General features: G+C 40.2%; 1 protein-coding gene across 16 annotated transcripts in view; it reads left to right on the forward strand.

Moving 5' to 3' along the window:
• The window catches only part of sei (potassium voltage-gated channel seizure), a 380,532-nt gene that overhangs the window by 242,933 nt on the left and 123,641 nt on the right, over positions 1–13,958 (forward strand). Inside the window, exons 1-2 of one of the 16 annotated variants that reach the window (XM_072300966.1) lie at positions 3,874–4,110; positions 10,914–11,507. The exons of 13 other annotated variants lie outside the window; for them this stretch is intronic. In XM_072300966.1, coding sequence (XP_072157067.1) covers positions 11,178–11,507 — 330 coding nt within the window. In that variant the 5' untranslated portion in view covers positions 3,874–4,110; positions 10,914–11,177. Of the gene's footprint in view, positions 1–3,873; positions 4,111–10,913; positions 11,508–13,958 lie in introns of those variants that run through there. 2 more of the 16 variants (XM_072300965.1, XM_072300967.1) reach the window with 2 other exon arrangements.

The following is a 13,958-nucleotide window of genomic DNA, read 5'->3' on the forward strand; positions in this document are numbered from 1 at the left end:
AGAGTGATGGGTTACAACCAAAGATTGCGTGCTTCTTGGTTTTTTTCCTCCCTGATTCATTTTTGTATGGTTTATTTTAACACAACTACTGCTCATTGAGATTCATATCGATGCCATCGCTCAAAATAGGTTTTACAAATGTTTGCCACGTTTTAAAAACGTAAAATGCCTAAAATGAAGTAATATTTTCATTAAATATGAAAAAAGGTATGTACAACGTATATTTTACATCGAAACTTTTAAGGATGGAAATAAAACCAAATATTCACGAATGACAATTTGAAAAGATGATCAAAAGAAGATAGTAACATTTTATTTAAAAAATAAGTTACTATAACAACAAAATATTCTCTCTTAATTTTCTCAATCCAATGTAATTTTACGTACGGACTGCAATAGAACGCTTGGACCAAGTTAGTGTTGCTTATTTTTTGCGTGGACGTAAACTACCAGCAAAGCAGGTGCGCGGACAAAAAATCGTCGACAAAATGCCCTGAAATCCTCCCTATGATTGGACTCAAATGGTATGTTAGCACCAACACATCGTTTTGGTTGGATTCCCAGAGTCTTTGCTGGTACAGACCACACAACATCGAACACAACGGGAAACACAACATGTGTCTCTAGCAACCAAACATTTGTATCAGAGAATAAAATGTTCAAATAAACCCACAATGGTTGTGGGACAATCAGATTTAACCTAACCCAACCTAGCCTACCCTAACCTAACCCATTTTCATGGTCATAAGGATGCTTTTTTATTAAAATTTTCGGTTGTGGGGTCACAAAGCATGGCTCCACAACCTAAAGCAAATCATACGCTGAGGCCCTTCAACCATTGGTCTATGATCCCACCATAGTGCGTTCAAAGGATTTCTTCCCCTACGGCGTGGTTTATTAATGTCAATTCGCAACATTAATATTTAAAGTTAAATAAACTATTTTACAGGCAAATATCAACGCTTTAATCAGTGAAGATTCGTGAATGATCGATTATCGATATTTCTCCATTTGAAGCTACGGTGAAGAATCGATCATTAAGGTGTTCATTACGAACACCCTGTTTATCGATCCTTTTCCATAGGTTTAAATGGCAGATCGATCGATAAATCTCAGAGCACGCAACGTCACTGGTTTTGATGCAACTCCTCGTGCTCCACGGATGTTCGTGTTGTGTTTCCAGAAATTGAAGGCGCGTTAGATTTTTCTAACACATACTTTGATGCATTGTTACATCGTGCTGTGTCGCGATTTACCAAGTTGCCGGCAAGATATTGCATAGGGAGCATTTACTGAAAATTCAACGGAGAAATTCGATAGTTATATTCTCGATGTACCTCAGCGAGTCTCGGAAATCGAAAACTTATCTCGGTGCAAAGTCCTGTGCGGCCGCAAAATTAGCTGTGTAGCATCAATTACGGAGGAAAATTAACGGAACCTTTAGGGTAGTTTCTCTCAGCCTAGAAAAGCTTTTCCTAGAATAATTATTCGTCAAAAATATCTTAATCTGAAGACCTATTTTTCATTCAAGATTCATCTCGTTAATTCATGTTCTAGATCTGTAAAACTCATTAAAGGAGGAAAAATAAAGTTATTGCTCCGAATGCAGACCAGCTCTCTTTTATTACATTAATTAAGGCGAACGGAATTAACGTGTGGAATGATAATGGAAAGGATGATGCCGGTCATAATGCTAAGGATGTAAATTTTATTTTATTTTTAAAAGATGCCCCAACACCTTTTGTTGTTTGAACCTCTTTTGAGGTTTTATACTCACTGCAAATTCACACCGAACGCACCTCACTCGTTGTCTTGGAATATTCCATAATCATTTATACTTTGATAACCTGAATGGAGAATTTGCACGCAATTTTTTTATTGCTTCATCTGAAAGTGCCTAATGAGCTGAGTTCGCAATATTTTTCATAATTTTTTTCTGACAAGGGAAATTGGAGAAAAATTGATTTAAAAGTGAGAAAATGTGCCGCCTTGTGACGTCATCTGGCGGCATTTCCCATTTAAACACATGTATTCTAGCAGAATCGGTTATTTTGTCATATCTCCTCTAATAATTGCTCAATTTATGAATCAAGGGTATCTTCGTGTTCAGTTCACTCAAAGGATTCCACTTAAACAGGAAATTCATCAAATTTCAGACCCTTGCAAATTCTCCATTATCCTTTTTACGTAACAAAGTCTCAAGACAATATACTTTTAGCAGTTTAATCGGGCGATGAAAAAGAAGGTTAGTCTTAAACAACATTGGACTCATATTTCTATCTAGAGTCACACTTTTTCTGTAAGTATCACTTATATTTCTCTCGAAATACCCAGGCCAGGTTTCTTTACATCGGATACTAAGAAGCTCATCAAAGCCCTGAATCTCTACTAAACCAATCAAAGGGGGGCACAGACATGGCAATGCTCTCTGATTGTTGTCCGCCGAAAGTCATTTTGCCTACCTAGTCAATCGAAGATGAATTTGTTCACAGGAATGCACATACATCTCTAGTTTGCAATCAGAGGAAGGCACATAACATGTCAATAATCTCGGGCCTTATTGCCCCTCGTTAGAAGTGTGTTGCCTACTCAGTCAATTTAAGGCGAGCTCGTTCACAGAAATGCACAGATTTCTAGCCAGGAATCAGAAAGTGGCACAGACATGGAAATATACTTTTTCAATTGCTGTTCGTTGGAAGTCGTTTTGCCTACCTGGTCAATTGAATGCGAATTTATTAACAGGAATGCACAGCTTCCGAGCAAGGAATCTAAGAGCGCGGCACAGACGTGGCAGTACTTTCTGCCTTTATTGCTACCCTTTGGAAGATTTTTTGCCTACTCAGTCAATTTAAGGCGAATAATTCGTTCAAATGAATACACAGACTCCCTGTGAGAGTGGCACAGATAGATACTCGGTAAATTCTAAAATTCTCTCTATTGCTGTTCGTTGAAAGTCATTTTGCCTTCCTAGTTAATTGAACAATTTTATGTAAGGTCCTCAAGGTGAGCGCTCAGGCTCTTTGCCATGAATCAGAGAGAAATATAGATGAATCAGTTGTTTTCAAAGAGGAACAGGTCCATGGTCCATTCCTCGTCGAGTCAGTTGGCATGTCCTCTTATGCAATCAAAGACTCATGCAAAACGGGCTTGTTCCCTTTTTAAAACAACTGATTCAGATATGGCAACACTCTCCCTACCGCTGTGCGTTGCCAAATATATTCGTAAAAGGAACACACAATTTCCTAGCTGTTAATATTCAACATAGAAAGTCGCTTTTTGGACGAATCTCAATATTTTTAGCTGATCTACAATAATCAAGCATCAAAACACGATTCTGTGACCAGCGCAACTGACCCCATTCACCGATTCCTAGCCAAGAATGAAGGGGTGACTCAGAGATGGCAACACTCTCCGTACCGCTGCTCGTTGGCAGCCGTATTGCCTACCTATTCAATTGAAGGCGAATTCATTAATAGGAATGCACAATTCCCCAGCTAGAAATCGGAGAGCGGTACAGATATGGCAATACTTTCCCTGCGTAGATACATGGCTAGGATTATTGAAAGTGCGAATTGGGTAAAATATATCGTCACGCTCGATAGCATCAATAGCCGGCGTGCGGAAAAAGCCATTGGGAGCTCTGCAGGAGGAATTAATCATATTAGCCGGAGTGGAGCCCTCGATTTTCGGCTAATCGTTATCTGTTAAACGGGCCTGAAACTGAGGGCACATCGCGAAGGGATGAGGGCCCGACAGGTACTAATTTTATTTCGAAAGGGATCGGGGTGGCGGGCGTAACTCCGCCTGCGCGCGCAGCTCGGCGGGGTCGAAATCCAGCTCGGAGCGTGCGAGTACCAGTCACCCTGGCCGTAAGCTGGATTTTGGTCCGTCGCGCGCTTCCACCGCCGTTTTTTTCTACTCGTTTTTCATCAATTTCACCGTTTTCCTCCCGATTTTCACGTTCTCGCTAGTGTTTATTCCGTCATCGCTCCGATTTTACACCCTGTGCGATTTCCGTTTCGTTTTTTCTACCCGAACGCTTTGTCACGCTTTTGTACCCGACGCGCTTAACCGCAACGCTGCTCAGATTCGAACCCCGTAACGACAATCGTACGAGCCCATTTTTTACACCGATATCAGATCGTTTCCTTTGGGAAAATTTGTGATGAAGCGTGTTTTTTCTTAAATTTTGGTTTTTGGAACGAACCTTACTACAAAATCTAACCATCCAGCTAGTCCTGACGCGTGAGATGTGAGCCAGGTCTCCGCTACGGAGACATCACCAGTTTGATCACGTTTGGATATTCGCCCATTTTTAATACAATTTTGGTTTTTTGCTGCAAAACCCTACCCAGTAATATTTAGGCATCCTCATAGCTCTGGATTTATTGTCGTTGTGCCTAAACATATAGTGGCAGAACTAGAAATTTTGACCTAGGTGCCCTTGTTTGATTCTGTATGATTTGGGCTAGTTTTCCAATACGTGACCAATTTTAACTCGATTAGCTTCGGCTATTCGAGGCTTGTTTGAGGCTCAATTGTGGCTTGTTTTTGCGAAATGTAATGTTCGGGAATTATTTCGTTCCAGCATTTTCTTGGTTTTTGTGACTAAACTTTGCATGTGTTAACCAGTAATTTCGACGAAGGCGCACATTTTTGATTCCGTTGGATTTGAGCTGGCCCTTCTCTTGCCTCTTTCAACTCGATCAAATTTGGCTACACTCTCATTTTTAACTTCAATTTTGGCTTGTTTTTGCGAAAGAAACCTGCTCAATGGAGCATTTGAGGATCTTTCCATTTCTGCATTTTTTGGTTTTTGTTACATCGGGGCGTGAAAAAACCACTAATTTTGGCTCAGGTGCTCCCTCGCAGTGAAATCAATTTTAATTTGGCCCATGCGTGGAGTAACGTGTGACATTGGATAGACCGGAACGCCCCTGAAGACCAAAAATGTATCCTTGGAAACGCTTAAAATGCAAAGTTTTCTCATTTGCTTTGTCACCTCAACCAGGGTTTCTATCGCAATGGCTTTCAAATCTAACCCTATCGTTTTATTAACACTCTTCATAATCGGTATTCGCTTCTAAACCCTGGTGTGCAAGAATGGTGTGTGAAGGAGGACGCAGATTATTGAATGGCGACATCTTGTTTGTGCTGTCGTTGAATAATACTGGCCCGGAGGTGTAAACAAGCAGGAAGCTCCAACGCATTGGCGTCGGAGAGCGGCTCTGGGGGCAGTAGTTGTAGTCAAGAATGAGGGCCTAGACACATTTTGTCATTGATGTACAATCCGACAACTGTCGATTCATGTTTTGTAACTTAGCAGATTTACGTAGCCGGTGTATAAATGTGTATTGGGCTTTGATATGGCGAATACATGGCATTATCACTTGTTGTATACTTTTAATTTTGAAAGCTCTTTGGAGGTCCGCTTCCTAAAAAATCTCTGGTTGATAAGTCGTTTAGCGAGGCTGCAAAAAATTTGCATTTTTATATCTGAAAGTGTAGGTATTGGTTTTTTGTATAATTGTTTTTTTGGATTGCTGGAAAAGTAACGCATACTTCTATAATTTAGGACTGAGTCAGGGAAATATAAGGTTCGTTAAATAGTAAATATTCCTAGTACCGTGTGACACTATTGTTAACGAAAAGTTTTTGCAACTTGTCAAAGAGGTTGTTGAATGATCTTCGAATAACTTTTGATGAGCTAGAGGTAATGGTTCTATCTGCAGCTCGTGGACTTCTGTACGATATTGTCCAGAATCATCTAAATTTTCAAAAAGTGTCCGCTTGTTCGATACCCAATTTGCTCATTCATGCATACAAGGAGAAGCGCATGAAAGCTTTAGCAGACATTTTGGAGATGAATCAAGAATTAGATGAAGAATTTATGACTTAAATCACGGCACCTTAATCACGGGATGACCTTAATTACGGCAACTATTTATTGTCCATGAGATGCAGATGGTTCCATTTCCCTAGCTCATCAAAAGGTATTCGAAGATCAATTTCATCAGCCACCCGTACGAACCACGTTTCTAGTGACCCGTACTTGCTTCGCACGTATGAAACATACAATCAGAGAAAACAGAATTCATCTTACAATAATCAATAATCAGTAGGACATGAATCGTTGCGATGTATAATACGACATTATAATGCGGCATTACTATTGTAATTCATTTTAATGTTTAGGGGCATTATAAATCATTATTGCCACGTCGGAATGAAATGTTGTAGACTGAATTGAAAAGCATGTTGGCAAAATTTATTATAAAAATAGTATAACATGTAGGTACATAACATAAAGGTAATACAAATTAAATGATTAGAGCGTGTATATTTCATTACATTATAGGTATATTACAATCATTTTTGTCATTGTTGGAAATTTTGATAGTTTGAATTTTGATAGTTGATAGTTGATAGTTTGAGAGTTGAAAATTTGGTTATTTTATTTAGTTAAGGTGATTCGATAGACGCCATATTTTGTGTCAGAATGGCATGCGACTTTTCCATCAATTGGTTCCATTTTTTCATTTACTCATCATTTTTCTCCAATTTTAAGTTTCGCAATTCTGTTTTCAGGAGACTAAAGCACTCACTTATCAATTTGTATATTTATATTGAGTTAAGGGTAGAGACGTATTCCTCACCGGAATTGAGGAATGGAGGTGTTACAGTATGTCCGGCATTAGGTTCCATTTCGACATCAGCGACGATCAACGCTGCGATACTGGAAGCCAGTCTTCCGATATTAAATCCCTAGCGGGGAAGAAAAAAAATGCCTAGATTTCGCTAAAAATCCCTAAATCCCCAGATTTGCTCAAATATACTTAAAAAATCCCTAGATTTTGCAAAAAGCGCCATTTTTTTATGAAGAATCATGATGTCATTCGATGTAGCGATTTGCAATATTTATATCTGATTGGCTCGTTTGAATTTTGGCGCTCTCTGAAAGCAGTGCTAATCCAGACCAATAAAATGAAAGAATATTAGTTGATTTCTTATTATTAACAGGTTGAATGCAGTTGAATGTCAAGTACATCGAAGGACACAATCGTTTTAATTTCCGGCTTATTTGCGGGGAAAATAGTGTTGCCAAAAAGGCCTACAAAATATAGATGAAAAAATGTTTTCGATTGTCGAAGCTATAATTGAGGTTAAAAAGTTGATTTTTGGTAACTTTACCTCATCAAAAAAAAATCCCTAGATTTCCTGAAAAATCCCTAAATCCCTGGAAATTCCGGAAAATCCCTAAATCTAGGAATAAACCCTTAGACATCGGATGGCTGTTGGAAGCATTAGAGTCAACATTTGAAACGCTGCTGCAGAATTTGCCGGGAGTATAATCGAGTGTTGAAAGTCAGTAGAATTGAACAATGTAATAATTGCTTTCCGAAATAAGCGTTATAATAAAAAAACAACGAATCTGAACTGTTAATACTGGAACACACCTTCTGTAAATGTACCTTGCGAGAGATAAGTAAAAAAATAGATGTACTGGAGGAGAAGTGCTTCTCCACAGAGTTTGCAGAAGGAAAAAAAATGCCCAAATTTACTTACTTCAGCATTTTCGGCAAAATCACTGCAATTTCCGAACCTTTTTCTGGCCAGGGGCCAAAATTAAATGATTATGAAGGGCCACTTAGATGTTGTAGATAAAAATAGGACTGTTGAAAAAGTCGCCGTTTTCAATAAATATGTTCCCGGAATGGAAGAGTTAGGTTAAAAAATTTAGAGTTAAAAAATTCCCATGAGCCGAGTGCCGTAGGTTAAGGGCCCGTTCGCCAAAACTAATCGGAACTGTATGAATGAATTGCTCCTTTTAAAAATCAAAACAATATCGAATTGCGATATATTACACAGTTAAGATAGGGCTATGTCCTGTCGTAAGCGGCGACATACAGTCGATATCATTTCAATAATCGCCCCAATGGCCACGATAGTTGTTAGACGTTTACGGTTTCCCTGGTAACCTTTGTTTGCTATCAGCTGATATCGAGTAAATGACTAGGAAGCTCCAACCCAGTGGTTAAAGCTTCCTTAACCGCGAAAACTTTAAAATTCAAATTTTCAAATTTTGAACGTAAAGTACATTTTTTCCATCACGAGATAAAAGCACAAACAAGTTTTGAATTGTTGACTGTATCACCATGATTCCAAAAATACAATACACAACATAGCATTGACTAACAATAAAACAGTATGCAATAAAATAAAGTCATGACAAGGAACATAGCCGAAAATGGCGCCGATTCCCATCAACCAACGCGCGGTCTCTACAATGTAACATGCTGCATTGATACTCCCCAGCTGGGACCGTCCGGAATAGCAGCTCTAGTGCAAGCACCAGAGCCGCTAAAAATGAGGAGGTCCACCCCTGACTGCACTATAACTCATACCCCATTAAGCGGAATATGGTTGTTTTGACTAGTCTCAGTGCCTCACCTCCTCCTCAAACTCCTGGCTTACTCCTATTCGGAATACCACCAGAACTTCATGTCCTGGAATTTTCGTTGTCTTCGAGTTTTCCCTTAAAATTAGGAATTTTTAAAACATTTATCCGATTTATACTTTATTAGTGCCTCTGTTGTAAATTGCCTGCCGATTATGAATACCTAATGGGTCTATTGCCTCCCCACCACTAGCCAGACCCAATAAGTGAAAACACGTTTCCAGCGGATTGATAATTAAAATTGTTAGACAAAGCGATAGACGAAGAAGATATAGGGAATATGGAGCGATCATACTTGTTGAAATGGGTGGTTTCTACAGACATGGGGCCATGGATATGGACTAACTATAGGATCTCCTCCCTGTACAGGTGTTGCCGTTAGTCAGTCTATTACCCACCTCATTTGTCCATTGCAACCACCCACTTCCATCAATATGATCCCTCCATACCCCTTTTATCTTCTTTGTCTGTCGCTTCGTCTATCAATTTCAATGATCGGAGGATTAATTTTGAATTTGAGTGTTGACTCTCAGACACCGAACTTGCACAATTTTTAGAATCTCTTTTTTTTTGTCTATTAAATCCCCAAGAGAGGTTCCAAAATATTGAAACTAGAAGTATCCTATCTTTCGTATCTTTCTTTACACCATGCCGTGTCCAGAAAATAGCCTTCAAATAATTGAAATCGGAGAGCGGCTCTGGGGGCAGTAGTTGTAGTCAAGAATGAGGGCCTAGACACATTTTGTCATTGATGTACAATCCGACAACTGTCGATTCAATCAACGAAAACGATTCAAACTGTCGAATCGCCCCAATGGCCACGATAGTTGTTAGACGTTTACGGTTTCCCTGGTAACCTTTGTTTGCTATCAGCTGATATCAAGTAATATGACTAGGAAGCTCCAACCCAGTGGTTAAAGCTTCCTTAACCGCGAAAACTTTAAAATTCAAATTTTCAAATTTTGAACGTAAAGTACATTTTTTCCATCACGAGATAAAAGCACAAACAAGTTTTGAATTGTTGACTGTATCACCATGATTCCAAAAATACAATACACAACATAGCATTGACTAACAATAAAACAGTATGCAATAAAATAAAGTCATGACAAGGAACATAAATGTGAAAAAATGCAATAGAATATGAACTTCAAGGTTCCCCAGATTCTTTCCAAAAGAGAGAAATTTTTCAGGTTTTCATTTAAAGCCTATAGGTTTTTGCAGTCGTTGATTCCTTCGGTTTTTTCGACCATTTTCGACCCTTAGGCCAAGCCACTTTTTCATCCATTGAATTTAACATTGTGGACAAGTGACAAAGCTCGGTGAAATATAAGCTCGAGGATCTTTTGGATTTTTATGTGGACTGAGAAATACCTCCGCCATAATTTCAGACTTTGCCAGAATTTTTCCCCCCACCATTTCTTCCGCCTCTTTTTCATGTATTTTTCTCGACCCGTAAAACAGAGAGTAATGAAACACAAACTCTACGAAAAGATTTTTTTCTACAAAACTGACAGTTCTTCTGCAGAACTTTGAGCATCATTGTCTCTTCCGGATTTTTCTTACTTTTTATAAACGCCGTCGGAAAATTCTCGCTGATTTTTTACAATTTTTGCATTTCCTCCGCCTTTACTTCTCTTAGTTATGTTCTTATTGCCCCGTAGAAAGTGAGCAAGTAAATACTTCTAGGAAGTGACGCAACCCAATTAAATATGGATTCAAGATTTTTCTACAGAACTGACAAATATTCCTTTTTCCTACGAAACTGACAATTTTTACGCAAAACCTTGAGTATTATTATTTCTTCCAGATTTTTCTTGCTTCTGCCCAACGCCATCGGGAAGTCTTTCTCATTTTTTAAAATGTCTTGCATTTACTACTAATGAGTTGCTCTCATAGCGCTTCTGTGCGCTCTGCGACACCCAACTACCACTGACAGCGATCTTGCCAGAGCTTCTCCGGCAGATCGCATCTCCTCATTTCCTGCCTTTCCCCCCTCAATCCACGATTTAGTAGGGCATCCTCTACGTTTTCTGCGATCAATCCAGAATCCTCTTAGGCAACCTATTATCTGGCATCCTTCACGAAAAAAAACGATGTAGTGCTGGGCACTAACTGCTTAGATCAAATGGAGCCAGCTGATATGGCAGTACTGCAGAGACCTACAGTCTGTAGGGCTAGACCTCAAAGTTTTAGGGCTTAGCACCAAGGCCACACTTGATCTAAACAGTTAGTGCTCAGCACTACATCGTTTTTTCTGTGTTTGCACATGCCCACACCAGACTAGCTGTTTTGTGGAAATGTCATGCACTATTTTGTTTTCGACGCCCATATAATTTCACGCACCCTTTCATTCCGAACGTGATCTTTCCATGACACTCCGATCCCAGTGGTCCATTTCGTTTCTTAAGGCAACCGAAATGTTTTGAATTTTCTCCGTCTATTTTTTTCTTAGTTATGTGCTTTTTTCCGTAGAAAGTGAACAAGTAAATAATTCTAGGAAGTGAGAAACCCCATTAAAACATGGACTCTAGGATTCTTCTCTAGAAGTGATCAGAACCCAGAGATTGGATATTTTTTCGGGATTTCGCCCTCTGGTTTTCGGATGTGCCCCGGGACTGTCGCAGCCTCGAGTCTCGCGACAGGTGGAGCGTCGTTCGGGGGGCTCGGGCGGTGAGGTTGTTGATATCTTGGGGCGGGGGAGTAGCATGCGCTCGTTATGGACATTCCGATAATCACGGCCGACGGATGTGACGAGAGCGAGTCCGAGCGGAAGCTCCTCGAGAAGGGCCAAGAAGATGCCGACCCGGAGAGGGACAGGGACGAGGGTGGGGGCGGGGGCGGGGGCGCGGGTGCCAGCGGGAAGCCCGAGAAGAAGTGCTCCTTGATCGTGAGCGCCGAGTCCCGGCCCAAGTTCAAATGGTCCAGTCTCCGGGAGCACAAGACCCACGGCCACGCCACCACCACCTCCTGCACCAAGACCGTCTCGGCCAACGGCGGCCTCTCGCTCAACCCCCAGGTCCAGGTCTCCCAGAACCTCAATAATAAGGTACCGAACTTCTCTCCTTTCAACTACAACTGGATTGCATTTTGCCAAAAGGAAACACTAGCATTGCAATGATGCTAGGATTGTGCAACTTCATCTTTTGCAATAAAATTGCGGAAATCGTGAAAAACTACGAAATTTAGACGGTAAGCCTAGCCGGGGGCTACGCCCCCTGGACCCCCGGTCACTCGCTGCGCGAGTGACATTCGGCTCGCTTCGCGAGCCGATTTTGTAGTAGTTGCAAATTTTTTATCACTATATTTTGAAGATTTCATAGAAAACATTATGAAATTCTCATTCCACAATTAACTTGTAGAATAATAATGGCAGGGCAAGAAATAGACTATATCTTATGGACGGTTCCCACTTAGTAAAAACAGCCAACACCACGAGAAGGTGAGGAACCATTGTTAGCCACTTTTTTTTTTTTTTTTTACTTTTCTGAAAAAATTTACTGAAATTTTAGTTGCGTCCCCTAAAAGGAAACACGGAGAAAAAAATGTTGTGCATGGAACCCGAAGCTGAGATCATATGGATCTCTGAAGTTTTCGGATCACGCATCCGAAAAGTTAAGGTCCATCTGCCGAAGTTCGGGTCAGACAATTGAAGTAGTTCGGTATATACCGAAGGTTTCAGGTCACACATCTGAAGTACTCGGTGCATACCGAAGTGTTTCAGATTTCTGACCCGAATTTCGGCAGCTGGACCTCAAGTTTTAAGAGATTCATATGATCTCAACGTCCGGTCCCATGCACGAAGTTTTTTCTCCGTGTGAGTATTAATATAAATTTCAACACAGTCAAACACAGTAGAGAACCAAGGAAATCACAGTAGAACAGAGAAAAAAATACCGTCGAATAAATAAAGAAAACTATTATCGAAGAATTTTTGTCTTAAATTTACAGTTTTCAGCGAGTAAAATGGAAACTATTAATGGATAATCGGGTTTTTCCTCCAAGACAAAAGAAGTTGCACAATCTTAGCAACATTGCAATGCTTGTGGTTCCTTTTTGCAAAATGCAATCCAACTAGAGTTGTTTCATACGGACAGTATGGACAACTCGAAAATTTGGAGGTTAGCCGGCCAGGTTGGCCTTGTGGTCAGCGCGTCTGAACCTAGACCAATAGGTCTGAGGTTCGAACCCCAGTAGAGGCGTCAAATTTTCACGGAACTGACGAGTAGATCTTCAGGAACAGATTCAACTCGGCCTTAATCCCTGAAAATGTGAAAGCCGGAGCATGGATATGCCAAAAATCCCCCTGATGTCTACCGACAATAAAAAATAATCTCTACGTTAAAATATTGTCTATAAATGGCTGTAGATTTCTGAAATGCAATTATTATATACTGGTGTCAGTGTATGTTAGAGAGACCTCAGGTCCAGACATCAGCGTATCGCGCCCCCACTATAAAATCGAGTTTCTCAAAGAAGCAACTCATATTCGGCAGAGTACCCATATGAGAAGAGTATGGACTTTTCTGTAATTTTGCAGGTCAGGTTGTGGAGCTCTTAGTGTCCAAAAGAGCAGCCAACCTATGAACGCCAATTTCCAGAATGATTATAAAACGTTGTTTGCAAAGCACATTATTTGTGTTAGATTTTTCATAGATTTACCCGATTTTGCGGAGGTACGCTCATTTATGAACATTCATGGTTTTATATTGGAATTAGAGGATTGACACTGGTATTTTTTTTGAATTTTTTGTGTTTGAAGGTTGGCGGCCTTTTTGGGCCCTAAAAGCTTTATATTTCGACTTGTGCTTTCTTTCCCTAAATAGGTATTCTGTTCTGCTGCAAACAGGAGCTCCAGGACAAGGTTCCTTCACTTAAATTCTAAATTACCCACTTATTGTTGTAGCCTTTCAACTTGTCTTCTATACTGCCGTGCTAAGTAAGAACGCCGTATGAACATTCGAGAGTTGCCAAATTTCCTTCGATAAAATGTTTATCTTTTAGGAAAGTCATGAATATTTTTTCTTGAAATTTTCAGAATCTTGGGGTAAAATTGCGAACTAAATCATCTGAAAAATTGGGAGGAAAATATTCGTAAATTTACGAGGAAATTCGCGTTTTATCAAAGGAAATTTGTCAAATCTCGAATGTTCATACGGCGTTCTTCCTCAGCATGGCAGTATACTGAGATTTTTCCGTATAGTGACACGTTGCCAAACAGTGCACAGTGCGCAAACGTCGTCGGTTTAATCAATGCGCATTTGATCTTTTCATTTATTGTGTGCAAATATTCTCGGTACAAAAAATTCCCACAAACGCTGTATTCGGTTTTCTGTGTTAAGCCATTTTGCGAGGGGGAAAAAATCGAAAAAACTAAAATGGAGTTACGGTGTTTCTGCTTGAGGCGGGAGCATGGGACTCATCGCCCGCTGTCACCAAGTGACGAGCCGTCAAGAGCCGGCAATGGGGCGTGACTCCCGCGATACGGGAGAAAGCCGTA

Source organism: Bemisia tabaci, chromosome 5 (genome assembly GCF_918797505.1).
Source record: "Bemisia tabaci chromosome 5, PGI_BMITA_v3".
Lineage (NCBI taxonomy): Eukaryota > Metazoa > Arthropoda > Insecta > Hemiptera > Aleyrodidae > Bemisia > Bemisia tabaci.